Genomic DNA, 16,405 nt, shown 5'->3' with positions numbered 1-16,405 from the left:
ATCCTTTATCAAATGTATGGTTTGCAAATATTTCTTTCATCTAGGAGTGGTGGCATACACCTGTAATCCCAGTGATTTAGGAGGCTGAGGTAGGAGGATTGCGAGGCCAACCTCAGCAATTTAGGGAAGACCTAAGCAATGTAGTGAGATCCCATCTCAAAATAGTGCAGTGGTAAAGCATTGCTTGATTCAATCCCCGGTTCTAAAAAAATATGAACAAACATTTCTTCCATTCCTTGGGGTAACTTTTCATTCTATTGATAGTGTCCTTGGATGCACAAAAGTTCTCAATTTGGGATCAAACCCAGGACCTCATGCATGCTAGGTAAGTACTCTGCCACTTAGCTGCACCTTTCCCCACAACTTTTGGAAAAAAGTTCTTAACTCTGAAGTAGAATTTATTTTGTGCTTGTGCTGCCTGTGCTTTGGGGTCATGTTGATAATTTAGGTCAGAAACAATTTTTTTTTTCAATTCAAATTCTGAAATAGGAGCCAAGATTATCTCCATTTTATAGCAGGAGAAACTACTGCATGAAGAAGGTATTTACTCCACCCCAACATTGATTGTAAACTCTGGGCTGACAATTCATAACCTGTTATCGCTCACAGACCCTCACTTGCCCTGAAACATAAATTGTACCTCTCTCAGATCTAAAACCCTCTTCCAGAGTAAACATCCCACAAACCCCAGAGGGTGGGGAGGTGATGTGCTAATTTCTTTTTCTTTGCTAGAAATGTCCAACTTTCACCCTTATGTTCAAAACAAGGATTCTGGAGGTATATGGAGTGTTGGAGTGCTTTCCTAGCATATGGAAAGCCCTAGTTTCAATGCCATCTAAAGTTCTGGAAGGGAGAATCTATGACATATTTTAGAATGTATTAATTTCTGGACACTGCTCTTTTGCTAGAGCAAAAAGAAAAAGAATCCCTATTTAGAATGAATTAATGGGTTGGTTACACTTAGTTACCAAGTCCTTCCGAGGGTGAGCCAAAAAGCTGTAATCCCTGCCCAGCCAGTATTCTATTGCGTTTGTTAAGATAATACATTAGAGTGGCGAAGTGTCATTTCAACCGGTTGAAGAAAGTTCCTTTGCCCCTCCCTCCCCAGGTCTCCACTTACCGCGTAGTTGACGGTTTAAAGTAAGAAAGCCACGAGCCTGTGTAGCGCACGCCTGTAACCCCTGCGACTCAGGCTGAAGCAAGCAGACGGCAAGGCAACTCAGCAAGCCCCTGTCTTGCTGAGTTGAAGAACTGGGGATGTAGCTCACTGGTAAAGAGCCCTTGGGTTCAATCTCCAGTACACAAACAAAAAACAAAACCAAAAAGCCCGAAGAGTTTGCTACGGGAGCTTTTCAAGGAAACATAAATACGGGCTTTCTTGATTAAGTTAACAGTGCGACGGGCGACAATGAAGGGAACTACTAAACCCTCAGCAGTCAAGCCTTCTTTCCAGATAAAACACGAGTCAACCTGATAATTTCAGGGGTGGTGGGCAGGAGGGTAATTTTCCAGCCAAGTCGGGGATGGTTTTGTTTTGTTTTATTTATTTTACAGTGAGCTCCAAAAAGTGGAATTCTGCTCTGAGTTCTGCAAGGAAAGCGTCCAATGGTGATTTGGGATCCTAGTGACTCCGGCTGTCCTTGGGTGACACTGAGTTGACAAGCGCACGCACTTAGAAAGTTTGAATCCCGAGGACGCTCCCTAATTCTTCATGCTCCTAAGATGTTTGGGGAAGGGACAGTCTTGCCCTGCCACGCCTGTACTACGCGTTCACCAGTTCTCTCGCCCCCACATCTGTAGGTAGTCAGTCTGGGTTCTAGAATCCCCAGCAGCAGCAGCAGCAGCAGCACCTTTTGCGTCCCCGGAGGTGAACCCTAGACCTCCTTGGGAGGGGCTTTCCTCTGGATAGAGATCTAGGGCAAGAAGGGAAGAACCCGGGAGGGCTCGAGAGCTTGGGAGAGCAAAGGCGAGAAAGTGCTGGGCAGGGGCGACCGCGGCCGAGGGCGGGGCAGGCTCGGGAGGCAGCTAGAGGGGCGTGGGCGCGGCCGCCCGCGCGCCCCGGCCGGGCCAGGGGGAGGGGCGCTGGCGGGAGCGGCGCCTCCCGCCCGGGGTGAGCGGCGCGCGCGGCAGCCCCGCGGTAGCAGAGCGCTGAGCGGAGAGTGCGGCTTAGGCAGGGAGGGCTGGAGCGCAGAGGGCTGGCGCGCAGCGCGGCTGCCATGGGCGTGCAGTGACCAGTCGCTCAGCGCGACTTCCTCAGTGGCGCGGCGCTCGCGCGGAGCTCTTTGGCTGGCTGTGCGTTTCCTCGGTCACCATGAAAGGTAGGGCTACAGCCGACTTCACAGAGCTCGGCAGGGTTTCGGGCGAGCGGGAAGGCGGCGGAGGTGCCTTTTGCTCAAACTTTTACGCAGGCTGCAGTCCCGGGGAGCCCAGGCGCCGGGTTGGTGCGCAGACACTGGGGGCGCTCCCCGGCTCCACTGCTGGACACGGCGGGAGACCTCGAGGTTGGGGTTTTGAAGCGCTCAAGTACTCTCCTCCCCATCGCGTCTTTGCAAAGTAGTATGAAACCCTAAGTCGTTGTTTACGGATTCTTGTTTCCAACTTTTTAATTGAAAAAATATGCGGAGGAGAGTGAGGCATCATCATTCCTCCCAGTCTGTTTTCCGCTCTGCCGCGCTCTCCACTCTCTCCCTGCTGCTCTTTTCTCCCCTGGTTGCCGATTCTCCACCGGGCGATCGCGGCGCGGCTGACCGGGTGTTTTCTCCCGGACTTGGGATGTTCTCGTGCGCCCTCCCCACATCTGGCAATGATTAGGTGCCCGCCGAGTTCAGCTGGCTGGGGAAGTGCATTTGGCATCTTTCTCCATCAGATGCACTGACTGGAAAATAACTGCACTCCGTTCCGCGTCCCTTCCATGTGTCCGCCTGTGGGGTTGGTGTGCCCACGGGGGCTCAAGGGGTGACACAGACCATCCCGTTAATCGCCCCCCCCTCCACCCCTGGCGGTGTACTCTGCAGGCCCGTTTATAGAAATGTCAGATGGTATCGCACTTTTAAAAAGAATCACTAGAAGGGTTTTGCAGGGCAGCCTCTGTTTAGTGGACACACGGAGATTTGTCAGTAGAATCTTGATTTATAAGAGAGATGAATAATTACAGCGGCGGCATCAAAAGGAGTCATTTAGACTGGGCCGGCGGGCGTGGTGTTTAGCCAAGACCGAAGTTCTCGATTTTGTGCTAGGATAACACGCGGTCCGTGGCTGGGTGGAAATGCCATCTATGACCGTGGTGACCGAGTTTCCACGCGATGCGATTCCTACGACTTGCCAGGGTTGCTCTGCTGCGCGGTCGAGGGGGTGAGGGCGGTATTAGTGGGGAGGGGGGCGCGGTGGCGCCTGGAGAACTCAGCACTTGGAAAGTAACTTTTGGCTCCGGGAGGTTTCTCTGAAAAGCCATTCGCTGTGAACTGTCCTGAGATAATTATCTACCGATTCACTTGCCCACCACAAGAGGAAGTCAGGGAAGGGAGGGAACTGTACCCCAGGTGAAATGTGGCCCAGGGAAAGAGAAATAAAAGACATGATTTAACTTTCTCCCCAGAAAATTTCAAAATGCCCATAGTGTGCTTGCCTTCTCATATTCCTTAGCGAGTTCTGATTAAAGGATCCTCCCCTGAAAGGAAAGAGTTTCACATGGCTGCAAGTTACTCCGGGACTCAGTTATCATCATTTTAGCCAGAAGTGGGTCTTCTTGCTGATCAGTAAGGCCAGTAGTTTTCTATCTTTTAGGAAGTTAAGCCACTCACTCCATCAGCGCCCACATGGTCCCTAAAACTTTGGTTGTATGTTTTACTGAGTAAATAACTATAATCGCAGCTTGGGTACTTCTCAATATTAATTGAATCTGTAATGGAAAACACCTAGAAGCTCTAAACATGTGAAGTTCAAGCTGCATTCTGGACCAGGTAGCCGACCCACTGGAGAAATTTCGTGGTTTACCTGCTGTGGCCTGGGCACTGCCTGAAAGCCCACCATTTTCTGCCTCACTTGGGGAGACTGGTTCAGGAACTGGTAAATCCTTGTGTAGGTTAGTCTTCTTGAAAACTTTCTTTCTTTCCCTTTTTGGTACTGGGGCTTGAACCAGGGTGCTTTACCACTGAGCTACATCCCAACACCTTTCTTATTTTTTATCTTGGGACAGGGTTTTGCTAAGTTGCTTAGAGCCTCACTAAGTTGCCAAGGCTGGCCTCAAATTTGCCATCCTTCTGCCTTGGCTTTCCAGATTGCTGGGATTACAGATGTATGCCACTGCACCCAGCTCAAAGGCCTCCTTTAGGAAAATATTCAAAGCCAGGCATGGTGGTGCATGCCTGTAATCCCAGTGGCTCAGAAGGCTGAGACAGGAGCATAGCAAGCTCAAAGCCAGTCTCAGCAATTTAGAGAGGCCCTTACTGGGACCCTCTCTCAAAATAAAATATAAAAAGGAGTGGGGATGTGGCTCAGTGGTTTTTTAAAAAAAGAATAAAAACATTCTGTCTGAGGTTTGCTTGCTATTGCTACATAATTGGCATTTACTTGTCTAGTTGGTGAGATGAGGAAGGGAGGGGCAGGAAACATTTTTTAGTACCTACTAAGTGGCATCTATTGTGCTATACTCCTATAAGCAATCTGCAGTTAATCCTCTCAGCATTCCTAAGAGCAGGTTGTGTGTGTGTGTGCATGCGTGTACGCATGTGTGTTTGTGTGTTGGGGTTTGAGTCCAGGGCATGCTAAATATGTGGTCTACCAGTGAGCTAAAGCCACAGCCTTTTTTTTTTTTTGGTTTTGAGGATTGAACTCAGGGGCATAGGGCCACTGAACCATATCCCCAGCCCTATTTTGCATTTTATTTAGAGACAGGGTCTCACTGAGTTGCTTAGTATCTCACCCTTGCTGATTCTGGCTTTGAAGTCCTGATCCTTCTGCCTCAGCCTCCCAAGCTGCTGGGATTACAGGTGTGCGTCACCACTCCTGGTTCCATAGCCCATTTTAATGAAGCCACATTATTGATGTGGAAACTGAATCTAGAGAAAATATAAATTGCTAATTAGGAGGATGGATAGGTGTCTAAAGACAAGCTTCACAGATTTCCCTGTGTTGCTTGGAAGACTCTAGGACACCAGATACAATGACTTTTTATGTAGAGGAGGAGAAAAGGGTATCCCAGAGAACTAAGTAGCCAAGTAACCTGTAATTGGTACAGCAGCCAGGAAGGAGAGGAGCCAGACAATTGGACCTGGAACTTTTGAAGCGCAGCCCAGAGTACTATTCCTAGGCACGAAGGAATTATCCATGCCTCCTTACCAAGTGGAATTATTCTGACACTTATTCTTAGGTAACCAACCCAAGATTTCACCTAGGTTCTCAATTATGTTGCATAGTTGCTTATTTACTAGGCTTCATTAAAATTTGATTTTCCTAAATGATAGAAGGCAGTGACAAGGCCAATACTTAAAATCACAGTTGGCCCTCTATATTCACAATAGGTTCTATGTCTGAAGATTAAGGATTAAAAATTTTAAAAAACCCCTGTGTCCATACCAAACACATACAGACTTTGTTCTTGTCATTATCCCCTGAATAATATAATTTACTAACCATGCACATAGTATTTACTTTGTATTGTCTATTAAGCCATTTAAAGCTGATTTGAAGTACATGCAAGGGTGTGTGTGGGTTCTGTTCAAGTAATGTATCATTTTACTGTTTGTTTATTTTTTTTGTGATGCTGAGAATCCAACTCAGGCCCTTGTGCATGCTAAACACGAGCTCTGCTATTAAGCTAAAATATCAGCCCCTAGCCACAACCTTGGTCCTGAGTCATTTTATATGGGGGACTTGAGCAATCTGGATTTGGTATTGATTTTTTTGGGGGGAGGGGTACAGGGAATTGAACTCAGGGTATTTGACCCCTGAGTCACATCTCCAGCCCTACTTTGTATTTTACTTAGAGGGTCTCACTGAGTTGCTTAACACCTCACTTCTGCCAAGGCTGACTTTGAACTTGTGATCCTCCTGCCTCAGCCTCCTGAGCCACTGGGATTGTAGGCCTGTACCGCCATACCCAGCTTGGATTTGGTATTGTTGGTGGGGGCATTAATGTGGATGCTGAGGGACAACTATATTAACCTGAAACCTTCTTTTGCCAAGTAGAAAATAATTGGACATATTCTATAGAAATTATCTGGCTTTTTGGGCAAGTCAATTACCTTTTTAGAGTACCTCTTTGACAGTTTTTAATTCTGACATTTAAACTTTATTTAGACATGGCTTTTGTAATACTCCCAGTTTTGAGTCTAGCAACTTGGGCATATCTGTAATCCCAGCCACTTTGGAGGCTAGGCAGGAAGATTTCAAATTCAAGGCCTGTTTGGGTAATTTAGTGAGACTGTGTCTCAAAATAAAAAGGGCCGGAGGTGTAGCACTATAGTAGAGTGCCTCTGGGTTCAGTCCCTAGTACTGGAAAAAAATTAAATTAAAAATAATAACATAAAACAGCTGGACAAAAACCTGGTTTTGGTATGATTCCAATGTGCTATTAGCCACAGCGCCACCTATCTATGGAATATAGCAAACATCTTTCTCTCTTCTATTTCTTCATCCAGGGAGTAAGGAGCACCAAAATAATGACATCATTATACATTTTCCAGAAGATAATCTCTTGCCTCGTTGCTGCAATACTTGAAACCTCCCAAGCTGATTAAAAAATGAAGTTTGCTTTAATTTATTTCCAGTTTCATTTTCAATTAGCTCATTACATGATACATCTCATCGTTTTTGAATAAATATTCACATTCTTTCTGAAGGAAATCTGACTCCTCTAGAGTTAGGTGTGTCATTACTAAATCAAATTCCTTATTTTGAAAATTGAGGATATTAGTGAGTTTAAGTGCAGAGGCACTTGTTGCCTAAGAGACAACAGAAAACAGCCAGTATCACTTGGGATTACTGAGGTTAAAAAAATCACATTTCTAATTTAACACAGGAGGCTGTTGGTGCCATCAAAGCATAGTGTTCAGCTGCTTATTTTTGAACTTTTGTATATAAACATTTCTGAAATACTATTTGGCACTTTAATACTTTTAAAGTTCACTAGTCAGTATTGTATTTCTCCCCACCCTCTGTTTCTGGGGACTCAGTCTCCTTGCTTTCTCAGTATCTCTTTAGATTTCTTGTGCTTAACTGGGATAAGTGTGTAAGAGTGGCTGCATTTAACATTGAAAGAATCATATTTTCTGAAGAAACATGTAAACAAAATAAGGCCCTTCACTGATTGGGTATGCGAACTGCCCCTCTGGAGGGCAAATTACAATCTAATTACACTTTTGACTTTTCATTTCTTTGGGGGATGCTTGACATTCTTAATCTGAGGTTTAATTATTGCTAAGTATAGATCTTCTCTGTGGTGTCCCTTGCAATTTCCCAAGATTGTTCCCATGCTTTCTTCTCCCACCCCCAACCTTTTACCACATTGCTCAAAAGCCAGCAGATGATAGCTCTCAAGCTATGACATAACTGGATATCTAATTTTTCTAAGAAATGCTTATTAAAATATTATTTCAAAACAGCTGATGCAATTGCTGCCAAAGTCAGTCACATGGCTCTTGAGCTTTCAAATGGGAAAATACACTTAAATTTTGTGTTAGAAAAAGTGTGTTTGGCCTTGGGTAAACCCAGCATGTGGGTAATCTCTCAGGAAGGCAAATCTGACATATGTCTCTCTGGTGGGAAAAAGAGGTGGAGTCCCTGGAGAGGAAGCCCAGACTGGTGGCAGAACCCACTCTTCCTTCTAGGCATTGAGGGTCCTCAGTAGGCACAGACTGCCTCAGCTTCCAGAGACCTGTCTGTGGCCACGAGGCAGGGAACAAGGTACTGTGCTGGAAGATGAATGGCAGGGATGAGATTGGTCTGCACTGTGGTTTTTGCTCACCAACAACTTCTTAAGTATTTTTGATGGGCCACTTAATATCCCCACTTATTTGTTTTTCCCTTACATCAGATCTAACATTTATTGAGCCTCATGCTGTCATTATTTCCTCCATTTCACTGTTAGGAAAATCGGCTCGGAGACGTTGCACTTGTCCAAGGGTGTCCAGATTGTCAGGGGGCACTCAGTACTCAAACTCAGATCTCCTGATTCCAGAATCCACATGTTAAACCTCAAGCCTGTGATAATTGGTCAGAAGTGCCATTTTCAAGGGCAAATTGTAAATGAGGGAGGTATAAACATTCTTTGTAGAAAGTATTTTATTTTATTTTGAAAGTATTTTATTTTTACCGCTGATAACAGTTTCCAACCACACCAATCACCCAAAGCTTGAGGGAAGCAACTTTTCAATCAAGCAGTGATTTGATTTCTATTTAAGTGAACAGCCAAAACCAATATAGTACCTTGAAAAGGCCAGGCTGATTGCTTAAGGGACTTTCATAAGTATATGGCTGTGAAAGCCAACATCAGCATAAATTATTACTCCAAAATTAAGGTTTCAGGGAGATTCTACAAGCTCTCTGAACCCTTGAATTTATCATAAATATTTAATCGGTATTCTTAAAAATATAAAAGAAACGTGTTTTACAACATAGGAGGATATTTAAAATTAAATAAATTTATTGGACTTGGATATATTAAACAAGACTCTTTTATGTTTCCTGAATAGCTTGGTGTTATAACTCAGCATCCCATGAAGTGGAATTCACCAGCCTGAGAGTTTGGATATTTGACATTCTATGTGAATGAGAACTTGTCACTGGATCTGTGGAGGGAGCTGCACCTTTGGGGGGCCTCTGTCATTTTCTTTTTGGTACCAGGGATTGAACCCAGGGACACTAACCACTGAGCAACTTCCCCAACCCTTTTTTATATTTTTTTATTTAGAGACAGGGTCTTGCCAAGTTGCTCAGAGCCTCGATAAGTTGCTGAGGCTGGCTTTGAACTAGCAGTCCTCCTGCCTCAGCCTCCCGAGCCCCTAGGATGACAGGGTGTGTGTACCACAGCGCCTGGCAGACACTTTATTATAATTTAGAAATGTTAGGAAACCAGCTGATGTTTATTAAACAATTCATTAGGCAAAGGTTAAACAGTCCAATTTTAAAGTAGGTAATATAAGCTTTAAACTATAATCATCTTATAAAACATAATCATGCTTAGTGAAACTTGGAGTTGGCCCTGATCATTTCTGTGTGGCCACAGCAGTGTGGGCTCTGACACCAGAGAGCCCGGTGATCCACAGGCAAGTATTTAACCTTCTGGGGCCTCTGTTTCTTCATCTGTGGAACGAGAGAGAATGGCATCTGCTGGTTGGCTAGAGCTCTTTTAAGGTTTCAGTAGGTTCGTGTAGATCAGTTGTTTACCATGTAATAAGAACTGAAGATGCTTTAGTTATTGTAATATATTGTATTATTATAACCTGCTGCTTCCTCCGGGCAGCAATTTAATTGCCAATAATGGACCATTTATGTTAATTTATTCAAGTGATATAGTTTAGATCATAAAAGCAAATGTTCCGTTTATTTATTTATTTTGTGGTACTGGGGATTAAACCCAAGGGTGTTTTACCACTGAGCTGCCTCTGTAGCCCTTTTAAAAAAATTTATTTAGTTAGTTATTTAGTTTTGGCACTGGGGATTGAACCCAGGGCCACTTAACCACCAAGCCACATCCCCAGCCCCTTTCTATTTTTTATTTTGTGACAGGGTCTCACTAAGTTGCTAAATTGCTAAGGCTAGTCTTGAACTTATGATCCTCCTATCTCAGCCTCCCTAGTTGCTGGGATGACAGGTTGTGCACTGTCCTGCCCAGCTTATCTTTCAGTTTTTGAGACAGGGTCTTGTTAAGTTGTTGAAGTTGGCCCTGAATTTGCAGTCCTCCTGTCTCAAAGTGGCTGGCATTCCAGGTGTGTGCTGCTGCCCCTGGCACAAATGTTCTGTTCTGAAATACATTTTCAAATTTCAGATGTAGGAGTGAGCTGTGCACCCCCTGGGGGTTAGGGTTAGCATAGGTTGTCTCCAGCGGCCTTTACTCCTGTGGCTGTCATTGTCATGATGGTCATCAAAAATCAGACCCAACCCCAAATTGCAGGGGCATATTTATAGTGAAGTTTGTCATTGTAGTAATGGTACAGTTTTTCTACTTGTTATAGTAGTGATAGAGTATTGATAAATACATATAAATATATTTATTTATTTATTTTAATTTTTTTTTTTAGTTGTAGTTGGACACAATATCTTTATTCATTTTTATGTGGTGCTGAGGATTGAACCCAGTGCCTCACACGTGCCAGGCGGGTGCTCTATCTCTGAGCTACAACCCCAGCCCCATATAAATATATTTAATTTACCTGGGAGCACTAACTTTCCAGGAGCACTATTAAGGTGCCTAATGAGGATGACATAATTTTTTTTTTTTTGGTACTAGGTCTCAAACCCAGGGCTTCATGCTTGCTAGGGAAGTGTTCTACCTCTGAACTACCTCCCCAGTCCTATTTTAAACTTTATTTTGAGATAGTCTGGACTTGAACTTGTGATCCTCCTGCCTCAGCTTCCTGAGTAGCTGAGTAGTGGGTAGCCTGTGCCACCACGCCTGACTATGACATAATATTTTTTGAGACCTGTGTCTCAAATCCAGTGTCCAATTATATCCAATAAGGATATGACATCAAAGAATCACAACATTAAATAAATTTGTCTTTAAGTAACTATGAAGACTAATATATGTATATATAAGATTTTTAACCGTATGACATCATGTCTATTTCATTAGTCGTGGTAAGTTTTCATTAAGCTGTCATATTTCTACTTATTATTTACAGTTGGGCCACCAAGTCCTAATTAGTTAGCTTCTTTTTTTTCATTTATTCATTTATGTTGTGTGTGTGTGTGTGTGTGTGTGTGTGTTGCTGGGGATGGACCCCAGGGTCTTATCCATGTTAGTCAAGTGTTCTCCCTCTGAGCTATACCTCTAGCCCCTATGTTTTTCTTGAAAAAATATTTGGTATGTACTTTCTGTATGCAAGGCACTGTAGAAATAAATATCAAATAACATGAGTAAAATAAAGCCTCTGACCTCAAGAGTTTGCAGTCAGCTAGACAAGATAAGACTATGCCTAAACAATTGGAATTCTAGGCAGAAGGTGGAAAGTGTCCTACGTGAGGATCAGATACTCTGGTTGAATATGGGGGCATTTTTATTTGGAGAAGTGAACTGATTCAGCTTCTTTCCTTCTCTTTCTCTCCCCTCCCCTCCCCTCAGCTGTTCCTTCCCTCTCTCCCTTCCTTTTCTTCTTAGTCCTGGGGATTGAATCCAGGAGTGCTTTACCACTGAGCTACATCCCAGCCCTTTTTATTTTTTACTTTGAGATAAGGTCTCACTAAGTGTTAAGGCTGGCCTTGAATCTGAAATCCTCCTTCTTCAGCCCTTCAAATTGCTGGAATTATACTTGTATTCCACTGTGTGCTGGCTAATTAGTGGCCTTTTTTTTTTTGTTGTTGTTGTTGTTCTAGGAACGATTTACTACAGAACTATATTCACAGCCCTTTTTATTTATTTATTTAAATTTTGAGACAGTGTCTACTAAGTTGTCCAGATTGGCCTCCAATGTGCAATCCTTCTGCCTTAGCCTCCCAAGTAGCTGGGATTACAGGTGTGTGCCACCATGCCCAGATGATTCATTTTCTTGAATTATGTTTTATATTTCAGATTATAATTACTATAACAAGGTAAATGTAATTAAATAAAATTATCTTATTCTATTTTTTCAAAGTTATTTATTTTTGGCACTGGGTATTGAATCCAGGAGTGCTTAACCACTGAGCCACATCCCTAGACCTTTTTATTTTGAGATGGGGGTCCCATTAAGTTGCTCAGGGCCCTGCTGAATTGTTGAGGCTGGTCTTGAACTTGTGATCCTCCTGTCTCTACCTCCCATGTTGCTGGGATTAGAGCTGTATACCATCACATCCGGCAAGAAAAATGTTTTAAAGGGAAGGTAAAAGTTGTGTTAAGGTCACTGTGAAACCAGGTGTGACATTTCAGTGTGGGAGGTGAGAGGAGATCAAATTTGAAGTTTTTTCAATTTTTGACTCTTAAACTCGGTTTTGGTCTCTCATTGGTAATTATCATAGTACATTGCTTTAACATAATTGTTTAGATAATCTAAATGTAATGTTAAGTGAATTCAAAGCAAAAAGATATGTCAATTTATTTTTCAAACAAGGGCCGCATATTTTGTGCCTCCAGAAAAGTGGATGGTATTAGTTTTTCTTGCCAAGTCACCTATGTATTTGAATCCCATTAGGACCCTTACAGTTTGAGGCAGGAATTCAAGCCCTCATCCTGACTCTCTTATTAACATGATTGACATAACTGGATGAGAACTTCCTGCACAGAAGAAAGGGAAGCACCTGGTGTGCTCTGGTCACCTGTAAGTGATGGACGCAGGTGTCAAGGTTTTGAATGTTCTATCTGTTGCTTACTTTAAGTTGTTGAAGCTGCTAGGAGAAATCTGATTTAGTACCATTACTAATTTAGGGATAAAAGTAACAAAAATGCCCCATCAGTTGGGTTGAACTGTAAAGGAAAGAACGTGGTATCTTATCTCCTTTCATCCCCAAAATGAGTATCTACTATTTTTTTAAGCATCAGAATTTCAAGTTGTGCCAAAAATTGGAGTCATTTCATACCTGTAATTTTGAATTAAAAAACTATACCATTGAATCAGAAAGTGGTTCTATTATTTTGTTGCAAAACAAGATTGAGAAGACAGCTGAGTAATTGACATAAAGCTTTTGTAATAGTTTTGAATAGTCCAAAGTATTTCAATTGCTACTAGCTCCTTCATCTGTCTGGGATAGGGGAAAAGATCTGGAGCAGCTGAATGGAAGGCAGGTCTAATTACTCCCTCAAAAATATCCTGAGCCAAAACAACATCATTGTCAACCTTGAGTCTCAGGTATTTAATACTGCATTGAGCTCATACACTTGTAGAATATTTAATAACTATAGTCCAGAAATACCTCTGTGGAATAGGGAAGTTATGCAAAGAGTCACATAAGATTTTACAATTATAGAGCTATGAAACCAGGGATAATCCAGTAGTCTTTCCTGTATCCAGGGAGAATGTTTCAAGACCCTCAGTGGACAACTCAAACTGCAGATAGTACATACATACTCATTTGGGGGATGAAAAGAGATAAGATACCTTATTCTTTCCTTTATAGTTCAACACAACTGATGGGATTTTTTGTTACTTTTATCCCTAAATTAGTTATGGTACTAAATCATATATATATATATATATATATATATATATATATATATATATATAATATAATTTGTGAATTAGGCACAGTAAGAGATTAACAATAATAATAAAGTAGGGCCAGGGTTATAACTCAATGGTAGACTGCTTGCCTAGCACATGTGAAAAATAATCATATCAATTATAAAAAAACAATTTTAATAATTAGAATAAAAATGTGTGAATGTGGTATCTCTCACAATATCTATTATTCTGTGCTCACCTTCTTGTGATGATGTTAAGTGGTACAGTGCACTCGTGATGAGGTGAATTGAAGTGAATAATGTAGGCATCGTGACATAGCACTGCAGTGCTGATACCATGACAGATAATCTGCTGAGACAGCTATAGAGTGACTGTTAGCTTTTTGTTGCTGTGACTCAATACCTGAGAAAAACAACTTATAGGAGCAAAGATTTATTTTGGCTCATGGTTTCAGAGGTCTTAATCCGTGGTTGGCTGGCTGCCTTGCTTTGGGCCTGTGGTGAGGCAGAGCATCGTGGTGGAGAGGCATGGTGGAGTGGAGCTGCTTACTTCATGGGAGACAGAGAGAGAGAAGGAAGAAGGGGCCAGAGACAAGATATTCTCTTCCAGGGCGCACCCTCCCTACTTCTCCACCTAGGCCCCACCTCTTAAACTTTCCATCACCTCCCATTAATGCACCCCAGTTAATCCACTGATGAGGTCAGAGCCCTCATGACCCAATCACTTTGTAAGAGCCCCACCTCTAAACATTAGGGACCAAGCCTTCAACACATGAGCCTTTGGGGGATACTCCAGATCCAAACTGTAACAGTGACTAACGGGCGGGTAGCATATACAGTATAGGATACGCTGGAACAAAGCATGAGTTGAGTTCCAAGTGGTACCGAGTGGGGTGTGATGAGATTTCATTTCACAACTTATAGTGGCACACAATTTAAAACCTATGAATTGTTTATTTTAGGAGTTTTCTGCTTCATATTTTCAGACCCAGGTTGACCAAGGGTAACTGAAACCAGGGACAGTGAAACTTCAGATAAAGGGGTGGGGGATTACTGTAGGACCAGTACTGCGTAAGGTGGACTCAAAATCAAAGAATAAGTCAGGTGAGGTGGTGCATGCCTGTAATTCCACTGGTTTGGGAGACTGAAGCAGGAGGATGGAGAGTTCAAAAGCCTCAGCAACTTAGCGAGACCCTAAGCAATTTAGTGAGAACCCATCCCAAAATAAAACAGAAGAAGGGCTTGGATGTGGCTCAGTGATTAAGTGCCTCTGGGTTCAATCCCTGGCAAATAAATAAATAAATAAATAAATAAATAAATAAATAAATAAATAAATAAATAAATAACTTAAAGAAAGCCTTTTTTAACCAAGCAAGATGGTGTGAGCCTATAATCCCAGCCACTGGGGAGGCTGAGACAGGTCAATCATGAGTTCCATGTCAACCTGGGCAACATAGAAAGACCCTGTCTCAAAAAAGTCTTTCTTCAGTTTTTGGGCCCCAAATATATTAAGATAAATCTTCTTCAGTATCGAAGAGATTGTTTAGTGCTACTTTGGGTTTAAGCCCAAATTGAACTCATCCTGTATTACTCTTTTGCTAAATGAATTTTCCTATTGTCCGCCTCCCCCAGATACTCATTTTGGACTGAAGCTTTGTGTTTTTTTGAAGCCACGTGATTAAATTAGTCCCTACCCAAACCTAAAGCTTTCCTATACTTCATGAACATTAAAGTTCTGGGATATTTATTTGGACCTGAAAGCACAGAGGCTGCTATTGCTCTTTCTGGCCCCTTGCTTCAAAGAAAACTTGTAATTACTGAGCAACGAGTACATGTTGGATATATTCCATTTATCATTTATTTTTTCTTCCCCAAAATATGAGAGAGAAGAATTATTTGGCCCATTCCATAGGAGACACAAACTTCCATTACCAATACAAGGTGGGGCCAGTCTTCCAGCCAGGGTCTTTAATTTCAAAGCCCAGGTTTTATCATTAATGACATCAGCCTCTGACCATAGGAAAGTCACCTTCCAGAATGTTACAGCAACTTCATGGGAATACCCCAAGTATTTAGCAACTCAGGAGGCCCTCTTAAGAAGTGACAGTCCCCCACGTGATAGCAACTTCATGGAGCACTGGCCAGTAGAGGGTGGCCACAGACTCAGGGATACAGATGATACTAGTCATTTGTCCCAGGGGTGCAGGACCATGGATCTGCTACAGTAGGTAGTGGTGGTGCTGGCAACACATAGTAACAACTTGTAGGAATGCTCAGAGCAGAGGCTGTTCACCAGCTGGTTTGGCGTTTTGGTCCTAGGCATTGAACCTGAGGGTGCTTTACTACTGAACTCCATCCCCAGCCCTTTTTATGTTTTTGAGACGGGGTCTCACTAAGTTGTTGAGGCCTTGCTGAATTGCTGAGGCTGGTCTCAAACTCTGACCCTCTTATCTCAGCCTCCAAAGTTCCTGGATTATAGGCATCTGCCACTGGGCCTGGCTATCAGCTAGTTTGGAAACAATGAAATATTTTATCAACTGATGGGACTGGACTCTAGTTCTAACAGTAATGATAAGTATATAAAACTGGGATGCATCTGGGCTCAAATGGGGTAGTGCAGCTGATGGAAACACGCCTGTACACAGTACCACCAAGCCCCACTTAGAAGAGAAGTCCCTTTTCATGGTCCTTTATCCTGACTCCATCTGAATTTGAGGGATGGGCCTGTAGTTCAGTGGTAAAGTGCTCACCTAGCATGTGTGGAGCTCTGGCTTTGAGCCCCAGGTCCATGATTACCATATCCCTGGGGCTGAGGGTGTAGCTCACTGGTACAGCCCTGGCCTGGCTTGTGCAAGGCCCTGGGTTCATCTCTAGTACTGAAAAACACAAAAGAAAAACCCTGAACCGGCTATGTTGTTCAGTTTGGTATTTGTTGGAAACCTATTTTGTGCCAGGTATTTAAGTTTCCAAGTGCAGAACATTTTATTCTGTTGGTTCAGTCTGAACTCCACTCTCTAACTCTTTGAGTATATTTTCTAGCTGTTAGTGTCTTTGGTCCTGAATACTTTATTTTTGTCTATCTAACTTTTTTTT

At 42.8% G+C, this 16,405-nt stretch overlaps 1 protein-coding gene across 1 annotated transcript in view; it reads left to right on the top strand.

Annotated features, from left to right (window-relative positions):
* Window positions 1-2,156: 2,156 nt before the first annotated feature.
* Colec12 (collectin subfamily member 12) overlaps window positions 2,157-16,405 on the top strand; it is a 178,055-nt gene continuing 163,806 nt past the window's right edge. The window contains exon 1 of the mRNA XM_076836737.2: window positions 2,157-2,318. Coding sequence (XP_076692852.2) covers window positions 2,312-2,318 — 7 coding nt within the window. The 5' untranslated portion in view covers window positions 2,157-2,311. The remainder of the gene's footprint in view (window positions 2,319-16,405) is intronic.

Source organism: Callospermophilus lateralis, chromosome 17, assembly GCF_048772815.1.
Source record: "Callospermophilus lateralis isolate mCalLat2 chromosome 17, mCalLat2.hap1, whole genome shotgun sequence".
Lineage (NCBI taxonomy): Eukaryota > Metazoa > Chordata > Mammalia > Rodentia > Sciuridae > Callospermophilus > Callospermophilus lateralis.
The sequence above is the reverse complement of the archived record's forward strand: the minus strand, read 5'-3'. Positions and strand labels throughout refer to the sequence as shown.